The 18,750-nt window shown below is 38.4% G+C and overlaps 1 protein-coding gene across 3 annotated transcripts in view; it reads right to left on the bottom strand.

Annotated features, from left to right (window-relative positions):
• LOC124787971 (coiled-coil domain-containing protein 22 homolog) overlaps nucleotides 1–18,750 on the bottom strand; it is a 199,111-nt gene that overhangs the window by 40,802 nt on the left and 139,559 nt on the right. For 2 of the 3 annotated variants that reach the window (XM_047254978.1, XM_047254979.1), the window contains exons 9-10: nucleotides 7,278–7,452; nucleotides 6,413–6,547 (exon numbers count right to left, since the gene is read on the bottom strand). In XM_047254978.1, coding sequence (XP_047110934.1) covers nucleotides 6,413–6,547; nucleotides 7,278–7,452 — 310 coding nt within the window. Of the gene's footprint in view, nucleotides 1–6,406; nucleotides 6,548–7,277; nucleotides 7,453–18,750 lie in introns of those variants that run through there. The other variant, XM_047254980.1, reaches the window with a different exon arrangement.

The raw sequence follows: 18,750 nt of genomic DNA, 5'->3' as shown, positions 1-18,750 counted from the left end.
AAGCGTTTATTCTCCTCTTTCATTTAACTAATATTTCATTGCCTTTTCTTTATCGCTGAAAGTTGTCGTAGTATGTATGTTTTTTTTTTTCCTCCAGGCTTACAAAGTATTCTTCTTCAGAACTATTACTGGCACAACTGGAGTCATCTGAACAACAATTCATGGAATCATCACAGTTATTTCCTATTTCTTCTAACATATCCACAATTTCAAACGAAATGTTTATATCATTCGAATGAATGTACTATTAGCAGGCATGCCTTATGAAAGCACAATAAATATTAATTCAGCTTTATCTGTATTGTCAATACTTACCAATACTGCAAAAAGCAACTGATAATTTGTAATAGATGTTACTTGAATGGCTAATTCGAGACAACAGTAACTGTGTACTGCAGCAGAGAAACTGTAAACAAACGGTAGCCTGAAATGTCCTTCACAAATTACGATCAGGCTGTATCGTGTTTCCTGTTTACAATGTACCACCGACCTTGGCTGTGTGCGTGCGCCTAGTTTTGCATGCTCAGTTGCTACAGCACCAGTAGGGGTGTACATTTCTACCGCCGCCCGGCGCACTATAAATTTGGCAATTTTCAGCCTTTTTTTTTTCTTTTTAATACTTGCAGTGTCTCTTAGCAGCTAAAATTTTGACAGTGCAATCCTTCTGTCGTCTTCTCCCTGTGTAAAAAATTTTGGGGTAGGTTCTGATCTGTCTTATTGGACCATTCCTTGTCAGATTCGACTACGTCTAAGGTGTACACTCTTGGTTTACTCATTTGGACTTTTTTATTCTGATATGCTGTCTGCATTGTCAGTTTCCTCTTGTCGTTACTGTCCTGTTCAAACTTGGCGATGACACCTAGCCAGTTGATCCAGCTTTAGTGGGTTCTTTGGCCATCCCCAAATTTCTGACAAATATCTGTCACTATAAAGTTAACAAATTAGGTGGTTCTCTGCAAATCAAAGAGGAAACAAATATGTGGAATTGTTTTTGTCTCCAGTCAGAACACAAAATGTGCTCCAAAATCGAAAAACACGTGAGTGTACTGTCACCCAAACTTAAGCAGTGTTTCAACATTTAAATGGTCCACTGGCACTTAATTTTATTTGAGGCATGTAGGCAGTGTGGCCATTTTCACCAGCACAGACATTATGCAGGCAGTGTGTGTCACCTCCAAATCTAAACATAGTTGGTCCATTGTAATATGAGACACAATTTAGGTCGTATGAATGATGATACAGCTACAGTAGTTTGGTTCGAGTAGTAAGCTTCGCAGTTAAGCTTTACCATGTAGCCATTGCTATGCATCAGGCGCTCCGACCGTATTTATACAGGTACCCTTCCTTTTTACGTGCTTTGTCTGGTTTGAATTGATTGCTTTTCTTTCTTTGATCTGATAAGTGCCGTTCTCTTTGTTATAGGTGTTTACGTCACTCTAAGCTGAAAATGCATTACTGTACTGTGTCATGTACTGTGTCGCATTCTGATAATGAGAGTTTATGGCATGTCACCGCTCGCAGCATGGCTTGCTTTTGTGCACGCTACCGCCGCTTACAATTAAAGAGAGAGAGAGAGAGAGAGAGAGAGAGAGAGAGAGAGAGAGAGAGAGAGAGAGGAATCGTCTCATTAGCAAAACAATGGCAAGAGACTGCTATTTGTTGTTATTAACACTGCTGCTTTCTTTGACAATGATCAACAAGAACCAAATAATAGACTGCGTATGATAGAGTTTAGTGAAAATTTTTCTCCGTTTGAAAATCTTTGCACACGCCTCTTTAGTACGTAACATTCTGCAAAGAAATTAGAGTCATCTTAGATTTAAAAATCTAGTCAATTGCCGTGCTTCATTTCTGACTGTATCACTATTACGCGTAAGAATAATACAATTATAAACATGAGATGATGTGTATATTCTTTACCATTTGCTGCTGTCTCTAGTTTCGTAGTTTATTAGGCAGACAGGATTTAAATGAGATAGCAGCAAACACGAAACAATACATGGCAAAATGTTTATATTCGTATTATTCTTATGGTGAAGAGAATACTGCATGTGATTCACAATTCATAGAACTTCCTATTAGCAACCATCTCTTCTCACAGGTAGAAAAAATTCAGAACGTACAGTTGGCCATATTGACAAACATGTCAAACAGTCTTGCCAGCCGGATTTTCGTAGTACATTGAAATGCTGCTACATTCAAAGATGAACAATACAGAATTTGTATTTACTTCGTTGGATAATGTATGAAAATGCAGTGGTCGAAACTTGGGGGCGGAGAAAAAGGTGGAAGACAAGAATTTTTTTAATTTATTTACTGACGCAGAGGTTTTGGCGTCAGTATTTATCTTTGTGCCTGCAAAGCATGCCTGTGAAGTGCTACATATATTCAACAGAAGAAGTTAGTTGTGGCGGTATCTACCAACATTTTTCAGAACTTCTGCTTACTTTGCACTCGATTCTAAGCTGCAGGCGGTTTTTTGGATTACAAAAACCAGAAAGAAAGTGTGGCTTAGATTCGAGTAAATACGGTAACAAAAAGATGTCAAACAAAGCTTTCAACAGAATTCGAAAACATACTAGGTCTGTTCAAAAAATTCCAGAACATTAGTAATTTAGTGTCAATAGAGTGTTGGAGCAAAATGTGACTGATATCCCTACACACCCCTGTGTTTAAATTGTAACTGCCGGAAGTTTCATTGTTGTATGTCTGTTAGTTATTGTTCAGTGCTGTATACAGTAGAATATCGTCTCTCACAGTTTGCAAATTTTGAGATTGGAGCGTTAGAGAAGCAACATATTTGCATTAAATTTTGTGTGAAACTCAAGAAAACTTTTACAGAGACACACCAAATGATGCAGGAAGCCTACCGTGATAAGTGCTTAAGCCGTACTCGGTATTACAAATGGTTCACATGGTTTAAAAATGGCAGGACGGAAGTTAAAAATGACCCTCATTCATGACGCCCTTCAACATCTACTGATGACATGCATGTCAGGAACATCAACGAAATTGTGCATACCAATCACATACTGCCTGTCCAAGAGCTCGCAGAAGAATATAACATTTAAGTTGGATCACATCATGAAATCCTAGTACAACATCATGGAATGCATCATGTTGTCACAAATTTGTCCCACGGCTCATGGGTCAAAACCAGAAAGACCTTCGCCTCGCGATCTGTGAAGAGTTTTTGGGAATAAGATGTTTCTTAAGAAAATCATAGCTGGTGATGAGACATGGGTCTACGTTTATGATGTTCAGACCAAGGTTCAATTTTCACAATAGGTTGGGAAAGGTTCTCCAAGACCACAAAAAGCTTGGTAGATCAGGTAAAATGTCAAAGCCATGCTGATAGTTTCTTTGACTTTGAAGGATTAGTTCATCATGAAATTGTGCCACTAGGAAAAACTGTTAATTGATGGTAGTATTGTGATGCATTGTGAGCCTGACAATGTCATAGATCACAATAACATACCCACTCCTACATTCCTGTTGACGCGTAACTATTACACAAAAAACGAAATCAGTTAGCTGCCCCATCCTCTATACTCTCCGGACGGGCCCCTTCCGACTTTTATTTTTATTTTCTAAGTTTAAAACCCCCTTGAAAGGACGAAGATTTGCAACTATAGATGAGATAAAATAAAATTTGCAGACAGTGTTTCATGAGGTCCAGCAAGAGGCGTACCAAAACTGCCTCCAGAAGTGGAAATGGCATTGGAAGCTGTGTATCAATTGTGGAGGAGAGTATTTCAAAGGATACCATGCACAATACACAAAAAGTAAGTGCTCGTTCACACACACACACACACACGTGCAACGACAACTCTCATACATGACCACAGTCTCTGGCTGCCTTCTCTGCTATATGGTGAGTAGCAACTATCCTTTTCATAATGACTGACAGTTCCATCAGTTCTTGGTACTTCATTTTATGCATTATGTATGAAAACACACACTGGTGTCTTCTGTGTTTTCATTCATAATACATATTTATTCTATGAGATGGTGTGTGTGTGTGTGTGTGTGTGTGTGTGTGTGTGTGTGTGTGTGTGTGTGTTTTCAGCGGAGGCTGGCCTGACAAATATGAAAATTATGAAAAACGTTCTGACAATATTATTATGTAGCTTGATATAGGTAAAGAAAAATATTGTCTTAGACATGTGTTGCAAGGAAGTTTGTGGCAATAAAACAATGGATCTTATATACTTCCAATTGGGGAAAGTTGAAACTTCCCAGCAGATTAAAACTGTGATGGTAGAGCACTTGCCCGTGGAATGCAAAGGTCCCGAGTTCAAGTCTCGGTCCAGCACACAGTTTTAATCTGCCAGGAAGTTTCATATCGGTGCACACTCTGCTGCAGAGTGAAAATTTAGTTCTGGGGAATGTTGTCTGACATGCCACTTTGGACATGAGTAGCTAAGCATTCTGTCTTAAACACAGAGCACAGTTGTAAGTACACTGATATACAATAACAAATACACAAATTTATGCCAAGATTGATTGTTGGGTTCAGAGTTGCCCACAAAATTACTGAGGGTCAATATCATAATGTGCAAGGTCACTAGTACTGAGAATGTTATTACATGGATTTAATGTAAACACATTAACAAGCCTCACATCTGCAGTTCTAGAAGTCCAAACAAACAGTGGATCTTGACATTGGATGGTGAATACAAACAAATAGCTCACCAGTCCAACATTGGATTGCACGTACAAACAAACAGCTCACCAAGTGTTGCATACCAATTGGTCACTTCACTGGAGTCTTGTCCTATATGCAAGCAAGTGACAAAGATACCATCCAACTTCAATGGCTGACAAGAAAGTGTGCACAGTCAACCAGTTCCCCAGAGCACAGATAATTATAATGTATATACACTAATGTTTTACTCACTCACTGCTTTCTTGCAAAAAATGAAATAATGACCAAACTGACTGGACAGCATAATTTGTCTGTCATGCTCATCAAATGACTTCTAACGACAGTTATTATTGTCATCAATTTTTATATAACCCCTTGTTAAGAAGACTATCAACTCTTTATGCATCACTATAAGAGGTGAGGGCTCTTTGGCACAAGTTACTGTTCTCTACCTTTTTGAGAACACCCATGGAATCAAAATATTAGCATATATCCAGTTTGGATTCTTAAGTACTTATTATTATCTGTTAATTTACATTGCAAAATTACATACATGTGTAATGTGGAAATCAACAATAGTATTACAAACAGGGATGGGCATTATTCCAATAAATTTGCTTCTATATAACTATTCTAACAAATAGATCAGTTGTAAAATTGTATTAGTGAATAAATTATTTATGGATAAGTGGATTATGTAGTTCTGTGCTTACATGTAATTATTTGTTATTTATTAATCAGACCTTAAATAACAAAGTAGAATATCACCACCATTTTCTTTGTTTGATTCTCAAACAGAGCTGCGTCTTATAACCAGTGTTTCTTTCTGTGACTCAGTGCAGTTTCTGTTTGATAAATAATTTATTAATGTGTTATACAGCTGTGTGCCTCGGTGGCTCATGGTCAAGTTCCAGACCACAAAGCCAAACATCTGGGATTTGAACCCCCATTGGTCCTAGCACTGTTTCTGTCACTTCACCTCTAGCAATGAAAAAAAATCATGTTGCACTGCATTTCGGTGTACATTTCAAACTACAGGTACAACTGTAACTGGCTGAGAAGTTGATTCAAAGGACAGATGAAGGCAAAGGTAAACCAACTTCAATACAACAATGTCTAGTAAAGCACTATATTACTCAATACAATGTTCAGCTTGAGCAAAGCTTTACAGTGTAACAATTGTAATGTGTAAATGCTTCATAACCAAATAGTCTTAGCTGTTAGACTGACGTGGCCCAAACCAAAGATACGAACACAGCCAACAGACTGTAATCTGCAATATCTTTCTCAACTATACTACGATTACTAGCTGTACTGATGTGGTTGATTGGTTGATTTTGGGGTGGGGACCAAACAGTGAGGTCAATCAGTCCCATCAGATTAGGGAAGGATTGGGAAGGGAGTTGGCCATGCCCTTTCAACAGAACCAACCCAGCATTTGCCTGAAGTGATATACGGAAATCACGGAAAACCTAAATCAGTTTGGCCAGACACAGGTTTGAGCTGTCATCCTCCCGAATGCAAGTCCAGTGTGCTGACCACTGTGACACCTCACGATGTGAGTGTCTTTTTGATATAGTCACACAAATGCCTCATTTTTGCAGCATAAGAAAATGAGTGAACAAGGTAAGGGCTCTGTGGCTGGTAATGACTAATATCAATGGACTATAAATTCTCCTAAAATGGCACTAAGCGAAAAGGCATTGCAAAGTTACACAAACATCCACTGCTCACTTTTTTAAACTTAAAGAGCAACACTCATACCTGTTCTTCAAGATCTCTGATTTCTCGTATTATAGCGCCAGTTTCTTCTACCATCTGAACTAGTTCTGAACAATCTGAGTGGAGTGTTGCCAATAACTTGTAGGCACGCCGTGAAACTTCATCCTTTTTGGCATCCTAGAATTAAAGTTGTAACTGAGTGAGAACTAAGTTGGCAAATCAATTAAGAGGAAAATAAACACGTATATGATGCAGTAACACTATATGTCTCCTCTGACAAAAGTTGTGACAGAAGACATAAAAGAGGAATAATGTAGTGAAAGATACATCACAACTTTAGGGCAGTAAGTAGCCCATAGCAAGAACATCTGCAGTAAAAACAGATAAGAGCAATTATGAAATACTGGCTGATAATCAGCACTCAAAGTTCAATTTTTGTTTTAAATAACAGCACTGAAATCCAGATGCAGGCACTATATTATGATGAGAAAACTTCACACATAGTGACAAACATATCTCTGGAAAAATACTAAGCCACACCACTTCAGCACATGCCAAATTTCATAGTATTTGCATGTTGAGTAACTTTAGCACAAACACATTCCTCCACAACATCTTTACGTTATAAATGGTTGCATGAGATATCCATGTTTCACAGATTTTTGTTGCACTGAGAGCACGTGACTAAATCATCACTGTGTGGGTTCACAAATTACATGCTGAGATCAAAAATTGTTTGCAAAATCAAACTTCAAAAATTTCCAAGTTAAACTTTGTATTAAAAACTGAACTGGCTGTAACATACACAGTTTGATACTTAATTCACATCCTGGGCTATTATATGCTATAAAGTTTCTTTTTCTAGTAATTACAAAATACATTAATGTGTCACAAAGAGGAGGCATACCCTAAATATAAGTTCATCAGCAACAGTGAATGATCTTTCAAGTTGTCCTGAGAGAGTGTTTATCTCCTTCTGAAGCTCTCGTGTATCTGCTAGGACCTTGGCAATTTCATCACGTTGCTTTCGAATGTTTCCAATGATTTCCATGATACGCCTGGTGTATGCTGTCCTGGATACCCTGGAAATAAAGGGACTATTCAGTATTACAATTATGAAGTTTTTGATGCTTTTTATTTCTAAAACAAACATTAATATTAAATAAATAATCACACTAAATGATCTTCTAAGGCTGAAACTATAATTGGACAGAATAAAGAGAAGATTATTTCCACTGATGTGGGAGAATAATGTGTAGAAATAGAAAATGCACTGAGCATTACCCAGGTGTGTAGAAAAGGACAATTATGAAGTGTATCTTTTTAAAGTAAGAACAGTTTTAAAATTAAAATAAAAGAAGAAGGCGTTTCTAGCAATTTTGTTTTTACGTGAGTGCCTGTACTATACTCTGCTTCTCTACATAATTCCCACCAATATTCAGTGTGTTTACATTTGTTTGTGATTATCTGAAATGCCTTCTCCAATTGAGAATCCCACTGACTGCGAAATATGTGCTGTGATTCATTTTCTTATTGCTAAAGTCATGAAAGCAGCTGAAGTTCATTGTCAGATCAGTGAAGTGCACGAAGAAAACTTTACAAGAAATGGGATCGTATGGAAATGTGTGATAGCTTTTAAAAATGGCCATATGAATGTGCATGATGTGGACTAAAGTGGGCAACCTTCAGTCATGAACTATGATTTGGTGCAGAAAGTTGATGAAAATGAGGGAGAGAACAAAAACATTACAATTTTGACATTATGTGACAAGTTTCCTCAAGTGTTTAGAAGTATGCTTTCTGCAATTGTTGCCTAACCAGGTAGCAGATTTCTATGAGGGTGGTATTCAAAAACTGGTTGTATGATATATGAGAGCAAATGCTCTACTGACAGTGCTATCCAGGCATAACTCAAAACTTGTCCGTTGCTCCTCTGAAGAAATACTTATACCCTGTAAGGATAGCCAGTAATTGTGCTTTTCTATGGACCTGTCTTCAGCTTGACACCTCTTCTGTTCTGAAATTTATCCCAATGCAGATATTTATTTTGAATTTTAGGAATCTCATGCACTCTGCAATGTTCTTGCTAACAATTTGAAGGCCATTTCAAGTTGTTTTGATGAATATAAATGGAAGTGTTCCACATTTATGAACATGGTAGAGCTCTGCAGTCACAAGTTACTGCATGACTCTACCACGTTTGTAACTTCTATTTCTGTTCATCAAAATAACTTTTGACTGTGTGTACGAAATAATTTCTGTTCTGTGCCATTAACAGTTCACGAAATTTCCTGATCTGTCGAGTGTGCCTAAGTGCCGACCATCATTCATCTGCAGCAATTGGTTGCCTCTTTTTCCTCCTCTTCCTTGTCCTGCTCCATCACCATGACAATCACCACCATCAAAATTCACAGGTAGCAATGACATTCTTCTTGGAAGTAGGCATAAAATACTTAATTACAATTTTGATTAATGGAATACAGGTTTACTTTAAAAAAAAATGTAAAAATTCATTCAGTTTCAACATGGTGTTTCAATACACAATATTTATATCAAATGTTTGCATCTTACAGTTTGTTGTTTAGGGAGCATTCAACAGTGAGGTTATTAGTGCCCTTACAAAAATAAGCAGAAATGAAAATGATTAACATGTTGAAAATTTGATGAAAGGTGTAAGGAGCAACTGATATAAAGCTACACACACACTCCCCCATTCTCAACCTTGATCAACCACACACTAGCTCATATCCTGAATGACAGCATTACCAAAGTCAGATGTTCTAAAACTGGCAATTAAAATAAGGCAAGAGGAAAACCAAAACAGATACAAGGAATATGTGGCTGGTTTATCACTTACAAAAAAACACTGATGAACTAGCCATCCTGATAACACTGGAAATTTATCACTAAAATTTTAGGGAAGAAGTCAGACATTTCACAAAACCTTAAAATATGTACCATTTTCATTTTACTCTCAATTAAAATAGAGAGCAAGTCTGTCAGTAATTTAGCTGCTGTCACCTTGTCTGAATATAAACCACAGTTCATTAATATGTGGATCAGCGTGATCTGTACGCCACAGAAACCACAATGTGGAAGGTCTTCCCATTGGAGTAAGAAGCTGATCTCTTCCCATCTGCATGGCTGGAAGGAGACATGCCACAGCTGTGTTGTGAACTTCAATAGACACAGCTTGTTGTCTGTTACTTCCAGCCACTCTTCTTCCCAACTAAACATGACACTGTACCTCAATGAGGTGACAGCATGTAAGGGGATGGCACACTGAACTGCCTAACTATTACATCAAGCCTCCTTCACTGCTACCTCTGTCATTTTGGAGACCTTAATACCCATGTGGCCTGAAACCCAACAGACAGACTCCACCTGCCCCAGACTTTGTAGATGAAGAAGAGCATTCTGGATATTCTGGACTACTTTACCTGCTGGGTACAAGTGTTAGAGAGATGAGGACACCAGGAAATCTGAACAAATGAGGAATTTAGCAGTGATGAGACATCTCATCTGCACCAGTGCCCACAAGATCATGTATAATTGGGCATCAAACACAGTGAATTCCTGAGTAACTGGATCTTCAGGCGCTATCAGGGGAAAACAACAGAGCAAGGAATGAAATCCACCTGTTTATACCCAGCCATGGATACAGCTATATAGGTGTGGTGTTCATTTAAAATGTCATAAAATGTTGTATTAAAAACATTTGCAGGAATGCAGCCTGTACTAAATCTAAAATTAGTCACGGCTTCTGCAGTAACCAATGTGGCAGTCACTTCCAACCCTGGATTTGGGTCTGTACATGCGCCGGATCAAGCAATTCAGTACATTTATTATTATTTTTTTTTTTTTAATGCAGATTCCAAACGCAGGGTGAAGAGTCAGTCACCCTTCTCACCACTAGTCACCTTTTTTGCTCTTTTAGGAAGAAAACAGTTTTGTTTCCAAGTTTCTGTATTCATGTTCATTCACTTAACTTTCTGGACTGCCCTAAAGAAGAAAGTACATAAAATCTAACCTGAAATGTTTCTGAAATTTGGGACAGATTTCTCCTTTTATTTTTGAGAGTTTCTGTAATTTTTGCAACTATTATTAGTGTCAAATATTCCTCTACTACAATTGTTTCCAGTTTTATTCCAATTTCTAATTTTTCTGTGATAATATTGCCGCTGTGACACACTGTCCTGTTTTGAAAAGCAACTTTTTGGAATGTGGAAACATAAATTCTGTAGTGAATGGTTTGAAAAGCCAAATAGTTCAGTTACATTTATAAGTTTCAGGTCAGACATACCCTTCACGTTTGGAAAATGTGCCAACAGTACAGATTTTAAGTACCAAGGATAGTTCTACCATTGTTGAATATGTTTGGACAATAAAACCAGTGATTCCCAATTACTCTACGGATTTGTCAAATTCAAATTATATATGTGGCTTTTTAAGTTGATGCCCCCTGATAGTCTTCCTTAACATTCTGCACTTTTGTCAAAAAAATGAGGTACCTAATAACTGATGCATTTGCACCGTTTCTTGGGGAATATAAATTAGAAAAACCATGTTCATCATATTACACATTCAGTTCTGATGAAACTACCAATGTTAAAGACAAAAAAGAATTACAAACGACTATTGCATTTTGGTCAGAGAATAAGTGTTGCATAACAACACTTCGCTTAAGAACTCAGCAAAGCAGATGATTGAAAGTTACAGCAGAAATTATGTGAGGCACTTTCTGAAGCCAACTTATCCCTAAATAAATGCCTTACACTGGGATCAGACAGACTTAATGTCAATAAAAAACTGTTTAGCCTTTTAAATAGTGACGTCCAGGAGACTCGGGGTAGACAAACTTATAAATGTCGGAACCTGCAACATTCTTGCAATTCATAAAGCCCACGCAAAGACTTCATAACGTGTAGGTGAAGAAGCATCTCAGTTTCTGGTCAATATTTACCATTATTTTGATGTTTGGCCTATTTGCTAGGAAGAATATGAAAGAATTCAGTCTAATATTCCACATCACTAAGTGCCTTACTTTAGGACCTTCAGCCAACAGGATTTTGCAATAATGGGATGGTATTCAATATTATTTTTTTAAGCACATACCTCTACAAAAGAACTCTGCTACTGTTCAGTCCCAATCCTACAATGCCACTGTGAACACACTAAAAAAAATCCAATGATATCTGAACTTAATTTCGCAATTTTGTGTGCTGAACTGTTCAGTAAGTACACACGATGTTTACAAAGCCAAACACCATTGATACATAAGTTGTAAACAGAAATTCTGAGTATTTCTGAAGTTCTTCAAATGGAACTCATTACATTGGTTAATCTGCTTCCTCTTGAACAATTAGGTGTTAGTGAGCAAGTAACCGAAGAGCTTAGTAAATTGGAAGAACACGACAAGTCGTGGCTTCTAAAGAAGGGCCAAAAATATTACATTGCAACTCGCAAATGTGTGATGAAAATGACGTGCTTATCAAGAGCAGCACTGAAAAGTTTTACATTTTTAGACTACGAAAGAACGAATTAAGAGCAGAAGCTACAATACCACATTAATGGTAGCAGAAATGATACTGTTCGATGTCCGGCAAGATTACTTGTTAGGCGTGTGGAAAGTTGTACAATCTGTAAAAGAGGATTCAACTTTAGAAAACAAAGATATCAATAATTACTGGCGGCAGCGCATCTCAAAAACAGACTCATCCTTCACAGAGTTACTAAAAGTTTCAAAACTTGTCAAGGTTTCTTTCATACTGTCCCATGGAAATACAGATGGAGAGAAGAGATTCCATTTTGAAGCACACATAAGGAGAAGTCAATGTGATTATGCTTAAAAGATTTTAAAGAGCATTTTGACTGAGGGATGCTTAGGAACAATACCCTTTTTTTTTTTTTGCCACCCCCCCCCCCCCCCCCCCCCCTTCTGTGCCCACTGACGCATGGCTCATTACCTGTGGATAGCAAACACATGCAACTTATACTCCTTATAAGGAAGAATGTTAAAGGGAAAGAAAACTTGAATTAGAAAAAAAGCAAGAAAAACAGAACCAAATGTATCTTGAAAAGGAGATTAAGTAAATGAATGACACGAAAAAAATCAACTGAATGAGACAGTGCCTCTGTAAGAACAGGGGGGGGGGGGGGGGGGGGGGGGGGGGGGGTAAGGGGGGGGGGGACCTAAGAAGGTACGAGATGAGCTTATCTCTCAAGATTTAGCTAAACTGAAGAAAGCACTCGAAAAAAATTACTTAAAGCTAGCAAAATTGGCCCATGGTACGCCTGAGGGTGCAGAAATTATGAAATTAGAAGAAAGAGTGTAAGAAAGGGAAGTGGAAATCAGTCATAAAAATCTTGAGAAAAGGAACTCTAGTATGATTACTGCTGTATACGTGAATGGTGGAACAACAAATAACGAAAGGCGTGAGTAATTAACGAGGTTTATTTCTCTACAGATGGAGAACGAAAAACATAACAATACAACACTTTGATAACTGAGTTAATGCTGCCATTGGGATAGTGATCAACAAAGTCAGTGGATGAACCTGATGGCTTGAGTACCCTGAAGACCTTGAGTAGTCTAGTTACATCCAGAGTTGATAATTCAGATCAGGGTAAACTGAATGATATGGGATCAAGAGATCCGCAACAGGGAAGTATAACACAAGATGGCTGAATGAGGTGCTGTGTGCATTTATAAAGCTGTGGCAGTGTAGGAATATGCCACCACCAATAAGTCTATGATGCTGTGATACAGCGCAATTGGTGTAGTACCGTCATGCAGCTATCTGACATGGCTACGCCAGCCAGGTGTTGCTACTTTACTGTGAGGGCAGCTGTGTGCGCGGACCATGCCCATGCTGTACGCTTGGGCAGCACTGCACGAGCCAGGAATGGTCGACCATAGGCTGTGTGACATGTGAATTGCGGGCACATAGTAGCAGGCATTACAGTGTGGGCATTGAAGATAACAGAACCATTATATTTTTTGCTAAGATATTTAAGAAACATTAATTCAAAAATATTTCTTTTTATCTTTTCCAGTATTGAGGTGCAGAATGTCTCTAGCTGTAAAAATCTGGCATAGATTTTGTTTGCGAATCACATTTACCTGTATAGGATTACTAATGTATCTGCATATGTTAAACTATTATGCAGGAAAAAAATGGCCGTGTAGTTGCTGCTGCTGCAGTCTTCAGGCTGAGAAACTGGTTTCATGTAGCTCTCCATCCTAAAATACTCTGTGTGAGGTTCTTCATCTCCGAATAACTACAGCAACTTACATCCTTCTCAATCTACTTACTGTATTCATCTATTGATCTCCCGTCATGGGTGACTGGAATTTGAGAGTAGGAAAAGGGAGAGAAGGAAACATAGTAGGTGAATATGGATTGGGGGGAAGAAATGAAAGAGGAAGCCGTCTGGTAGAATTTTGCACAGAGCATAAATTAATCATAGCTAACACATAGCTTAAGAATCATGAAAGAACGTTGTATACAGGGAAGAACCCTGGAGATACTAAACGGTATCAGATAGATTTTATAATGGTAAGACAGAGATTTAGGAACCAGGTTTTAAATCTTAAGACATCTCCAGGGGCAGATGTGGACTCTGACCACAATCTATTGGTTATGAACTGTAGATTAAAACTGAAGAAACTGTATAAAGGTTGGAATTTAAGGAGATGGGACCTGGATAAACTGAAAGAACCAGAGGTTGTACAGAGTTTCAGGGAGAGCATAAGGAAACAATTGACAGGAATGGGGGAAAGAAATACAGTAGAAGAAGAATGGATAGCTCTGAAGGATGAAGTAGTGAAGGCAGCAGACGATCAAGTAGGTAAAAAGACGAGGGCTAGTAGAAAACGTTGGGTAACAGAAGAAATTTGAATGTAATTGATGAAAGGAGAAAATATAAAAATGCAGTAAATGAAGCAGGTAAAAAGGAATACTAACGTCTCAAAAATGAGATCGACAGGAAGTGCAAAATGGCTAAGCAGGGATGGATAGAGGACAAATGTAAGGATGTAGAGGCTTATCTCACTAGGGGTAAGATAGATACTGCCTACAGGAAAATTAAAGAGACCTTTGGAGAAAAGAGAACCACTTGTATGAATATCAAGTGCTCAGATGGAAATCCAGTTCTAAGCAAAGAAGGGAAAGCAGAGAGGTGGAAGGAGTATATAGAGGGTCTATACAAGGGTGATGTACATGAGGACAATATTATCGAAATGGAAGAGGATGTAGATGAAGATGAAATGGGAGATATGATACTGCGTGAAGAGTTTGACAGAGCACTGCAAGATCTATGTTGAAACAAGGCCCCGGGAGTAGACAACATTCCATTAGAACTACTGACGGCCTTGGGAGAGCCAGTCCTGACAAAACTCTACCATCTGGTGAGCAAGATGTATGAGACAGGCGAAATACCCTCAGACTTCAAGAAGAATATAATAATTACAATCCCAAAGAAAGCAGGTGTTGACTGATGTGAAAATTACCGAACTATCAGTTTAATAAATCAAAGCTGCAAAATACTAATGCGAATTATTTACAGATGAATGGAAAAACTGGTAGAAGCCGACCTCGGGGAAGATCAGTTTTGATTCCGTAGAAATATTGGAACACGTGAGGCAATACTGACCCTACGACTTATCTTAGAAGCTAGATTAAGAAAAGGCAAACCTACGTTTCTAGCATTTGTAGACTTAGAGAAAGCTTTAGACAATGTTGACTGGAATACTCTCTTTCAAATTCTAAAGGTGGCAGAGATAAAATACAGGAAGCGAAAGGCTATTTACAATTTGTACAGAAACCAGATGGCAGTTATAAGAGTCGAGGGGCATGAAAGGGAAGCAGTGGTGGGGAAGGGAGTGAGACAGGGTTGTAGCCTCTCCCCGATGTTATTCAATCTGTATATTGAGCAAGCAGTAAAGGAAACAAAAGAAAAATTCGGAGTAGGTATTAAAATCCATGGAGAAGAATTAAAAACTTTGAGGTTTGCCGATGACATTGTAATTCTTTCAGAGACAGCAAAGGACTTGGAAGAGCAGTTGAACGGAATGGACAGTGTCTTGAAAGGAGGATATAAGATGAACATCAACAAAAGCAAAACGAGGATAATGGAATGTAGTCAAATTAAGTCAGGTGATGCTGAGGGAATTAGATTAGGAAATGAGACACTTAAAGTAGTAAAGGAGTTTTGCTAATTGGAGAGCAAAATAACTGATGATGGGCGAAGTAGAGAGGATATAAAATGTAGACTGGCAATGGCAAGGAAAGCGTTTCTGAAGAAGAGAAATTTGTTAACATCGAGTATAGATTTAAGTGTCAGGAGGTCGTTTATGAAAGTATTTTATGGAGTGTAGCCATGTATGAAAGTGAAACGTGGACGATAAATAGTTTAGACAAAAAGAGAAGCTTTCGAAATGTGGTGCTGCAGAAGAATGCTGAAGATTAGATGGGTAGATCACATAACTAATGAGGAGGTATTGAATAGAATTGGGGAGAAGAGGAGTTTGTGGCAGAACTTGACAAGAAGAAGGGACCGGTTGTAGGGCATGTTCTGAGGCATCAAGGGATCACAAATTTAGCATTGGAGGGCAGTGTGGAGGGTAAAAATCGTAGAGGGAGACCAAGAGATGAATACACTAAGCAGATTCAGAAGGATGTAGTTTGCAATAAGTACTGGGAGATGAAGAAGCTTGCACAGGATAGAGTAGCATGGAGAGCTGCACCAAAGCAGTCTCAGGACTGAAGACAACAACAACTGTGATTTTTATCCCCCACACATCCCTCAAATACTAAATTGTTGATACTTTGATGTCCTTGAATTTTCTTGCCAATTCTAGTCAGTGCCTACTTGTTAATTAGGCTATCTACCCACCTAACCATCAGCATTCTTCTATAGCACTACATTTTAAAAGCTTCTATTCGCTTGTTTAAATTGTTTAGTGTGCATGTTTCATTTCCACACATGGCTACATTTCATACAAATACTTTCAGAAAAGACTTCATAACACTTAAATCTATATTCAGTGTAAACAAATTTTTCTTGTTCAGAAACCCTTTTCTTGCCATTGTCAGTATACAATTTACATTAAATATCCCCTCTACTTCAGCCATCATCAGTTATTTTGCTGTCCAAATAGCAAGAATTCATTTACTATTTTAAGTGGCTAGTTTCCTAAGCTAATTCCCTCAGCACCATCTATTACATTCCATTAGCCTTGTTTTGATTTTGTTGATACTAATTTTATATCCTCCTTTCAAGACACTGTCCATTCCATTCAACTGCTCTTCCAAGTCCTTTGCTGTCTCTGACAGAATTACGATGGCATTGGCAAACCTCAAAGTTTTTATTTCTTCTCCCTGGACTTTAATTCCTACTCCAAATTTTTCTTGTGTTTCCTTTACTGCTTGCTCAATGTACAGATTGAACAACATACAACCCTGTCTCACCACCTTCTCAACCACTGCTTCATTTTCATGCCCCTGAACTCTTGTTAACTGCTGTCTGGTTTCTGTACAAATTGTAAATAGCCTTTTGCTCCCTGTACTTCAACCCTGCTACCTTCAAAATTTCAAAGACAGTATTCCAATCAACAATGTCAAAAACTTTCTCTAACTCTACATATGCTGTAAACGTAGGTTTGCCTTTCCTTAACCCATCACTGATCTGTATATCACACACCCATGTTCTAGCTGCTGTCTCATGAAATCCCTATAAAACTGGAGAAGATTTGTCGTGTCTGTTCCACAAGACCTGTGGCTAAGGTACTTTAAGATATGAAGCACTTTCTGGGCCCTCGTTTTCAGATAATGCAGGTGTGGCAATCTTCGAGGTATGGAATAAAAATGAGGCCCTAAAACCTCACTAAGTCTTTTAAAATGCAGAATGATGTACATATAGATAAATTTAAATTAATGCAGATGAATAGGAAAAAGAATCCTGTAATGTTTGAATACTCTGTTAGTAGTGTAGCACTTGACACAGTAACGTCGATTAAACATTTGGGCGTAACATTGCAGAACGAAATGAAATGGGACCAGCATGTAATGGCAGTTGTGGGGAAGGCAGATAGTCGTCTTCAGTTCATTGGTAGAATTTTGGGAAGATGTGGTTCATCTGTAAAGGAAACCGCTTATAAAACACTAATACAACCCATTCTTGAGTACTGCTGGAGCGTTTGGGATCCCTATTAGGATTGAGGGAGGACATAGAAGCAGGCTGCTAGATTTGTTACTGGTAGGTTTGATCATCATGCGAGTGTTATGGAAATGCTTCAGGAACTCGGGTGGGAGTCTTTAGAGGAAAGGAGGCGTTCTTTTCATGGATCGCTACTGAGGAAATTTAGAGAACCAGCATTTGAGGCTGACTGCAGTACAATTTTACTGCCGCCAACTTATATTTCGCGGAAAGACCACAAAGATAAGAGAAATTAGGGCTCGTACAGAGGCATATAGGCAGTCATTTTTCCCTCGTTCTGTTTGGGAGTGGAACAGGGAGAGAAGATGCTAGTTGTGGTATGAGGTATCCTCTGCCACGCACCTTATGGTGGATTGCAGAGTATGTATGTAGATGTAGATCATAAGCAATAATATAAGAACAATTCAAAGGAAAACGCGCACACACACACACACACACACACACACACACACACTCTTATCGGAAGTAAACTGTAAAATGTGACCTTGTAGCTCACCCCTACAACCTCTTCACTGTCAGTTGCAACTGATGAGCCACTGTTACATTGTTGGAGGAGGAACACAAAACTGCAAAATCATCATCAACAAATAATGAGCTTTCACAGGATCCCTTATTGCAGACATTATGCTGTTTATGGCTATGACAAAGACAATTCCTTGGGGAACACCAATCTTCTGCTCAAAACTATTTGACATCATGTCACCAATTTGGTATCTAACAAAGAATTTAGATACGAAGAACCAAATAAATATGGTGAGGTGGCCACAGAAGCCCCATTGGTGGAGCTGAAGGACCAAATAAATATGGTGAGGTGGCCACAGAAACCCCATTGGTGGAGCTGAAGGACCAAATAAATATGGTGGGGTGGCCACAGAAGCCCCATTGGTGGAGCTGTCATAGAATACTGTACCTCCCAGTAGTGTCTTGCACGTTACTGATGTCAAAAGAGTCCTGATAAATGATGTCTATTTTGGAAAGTCCGCTAGATAGCCACCTTTAGCAGGGTTAGGTTGTCGACAGTGGATCAACATCTCCGCAATCCACACTAAGAGCGAGTAAGGAACTGCTTGGTCTCTCATATCCTGATCAAACAATGGTTGACCATTTGTTCCAAGGTCTTTTCCATACATCTTGTTACAGCAACATACCAGAAACTAATA

The sequence above is a fragment of the Schistocerca piceifrons genome, chromosome 3, assembly GCF_021461385.2.
Source record: "Schistocerca piceifrons isolate TAMUIC-IGC-003096 chromosome 3, iqSchPice1.1, whole genome shotgun sequence".
NCBI lineage: Eukaryota > Metazoa > Arthropoda > Insecta > Orthoptera > Acrididae > Schistocerca > Schistocerca piceifrons.
The sequence above is the reverse complement of the archived record's forward strand: the minus strand, read 5'-3'. Positions and strand labels throughout refer to the sequence as shown.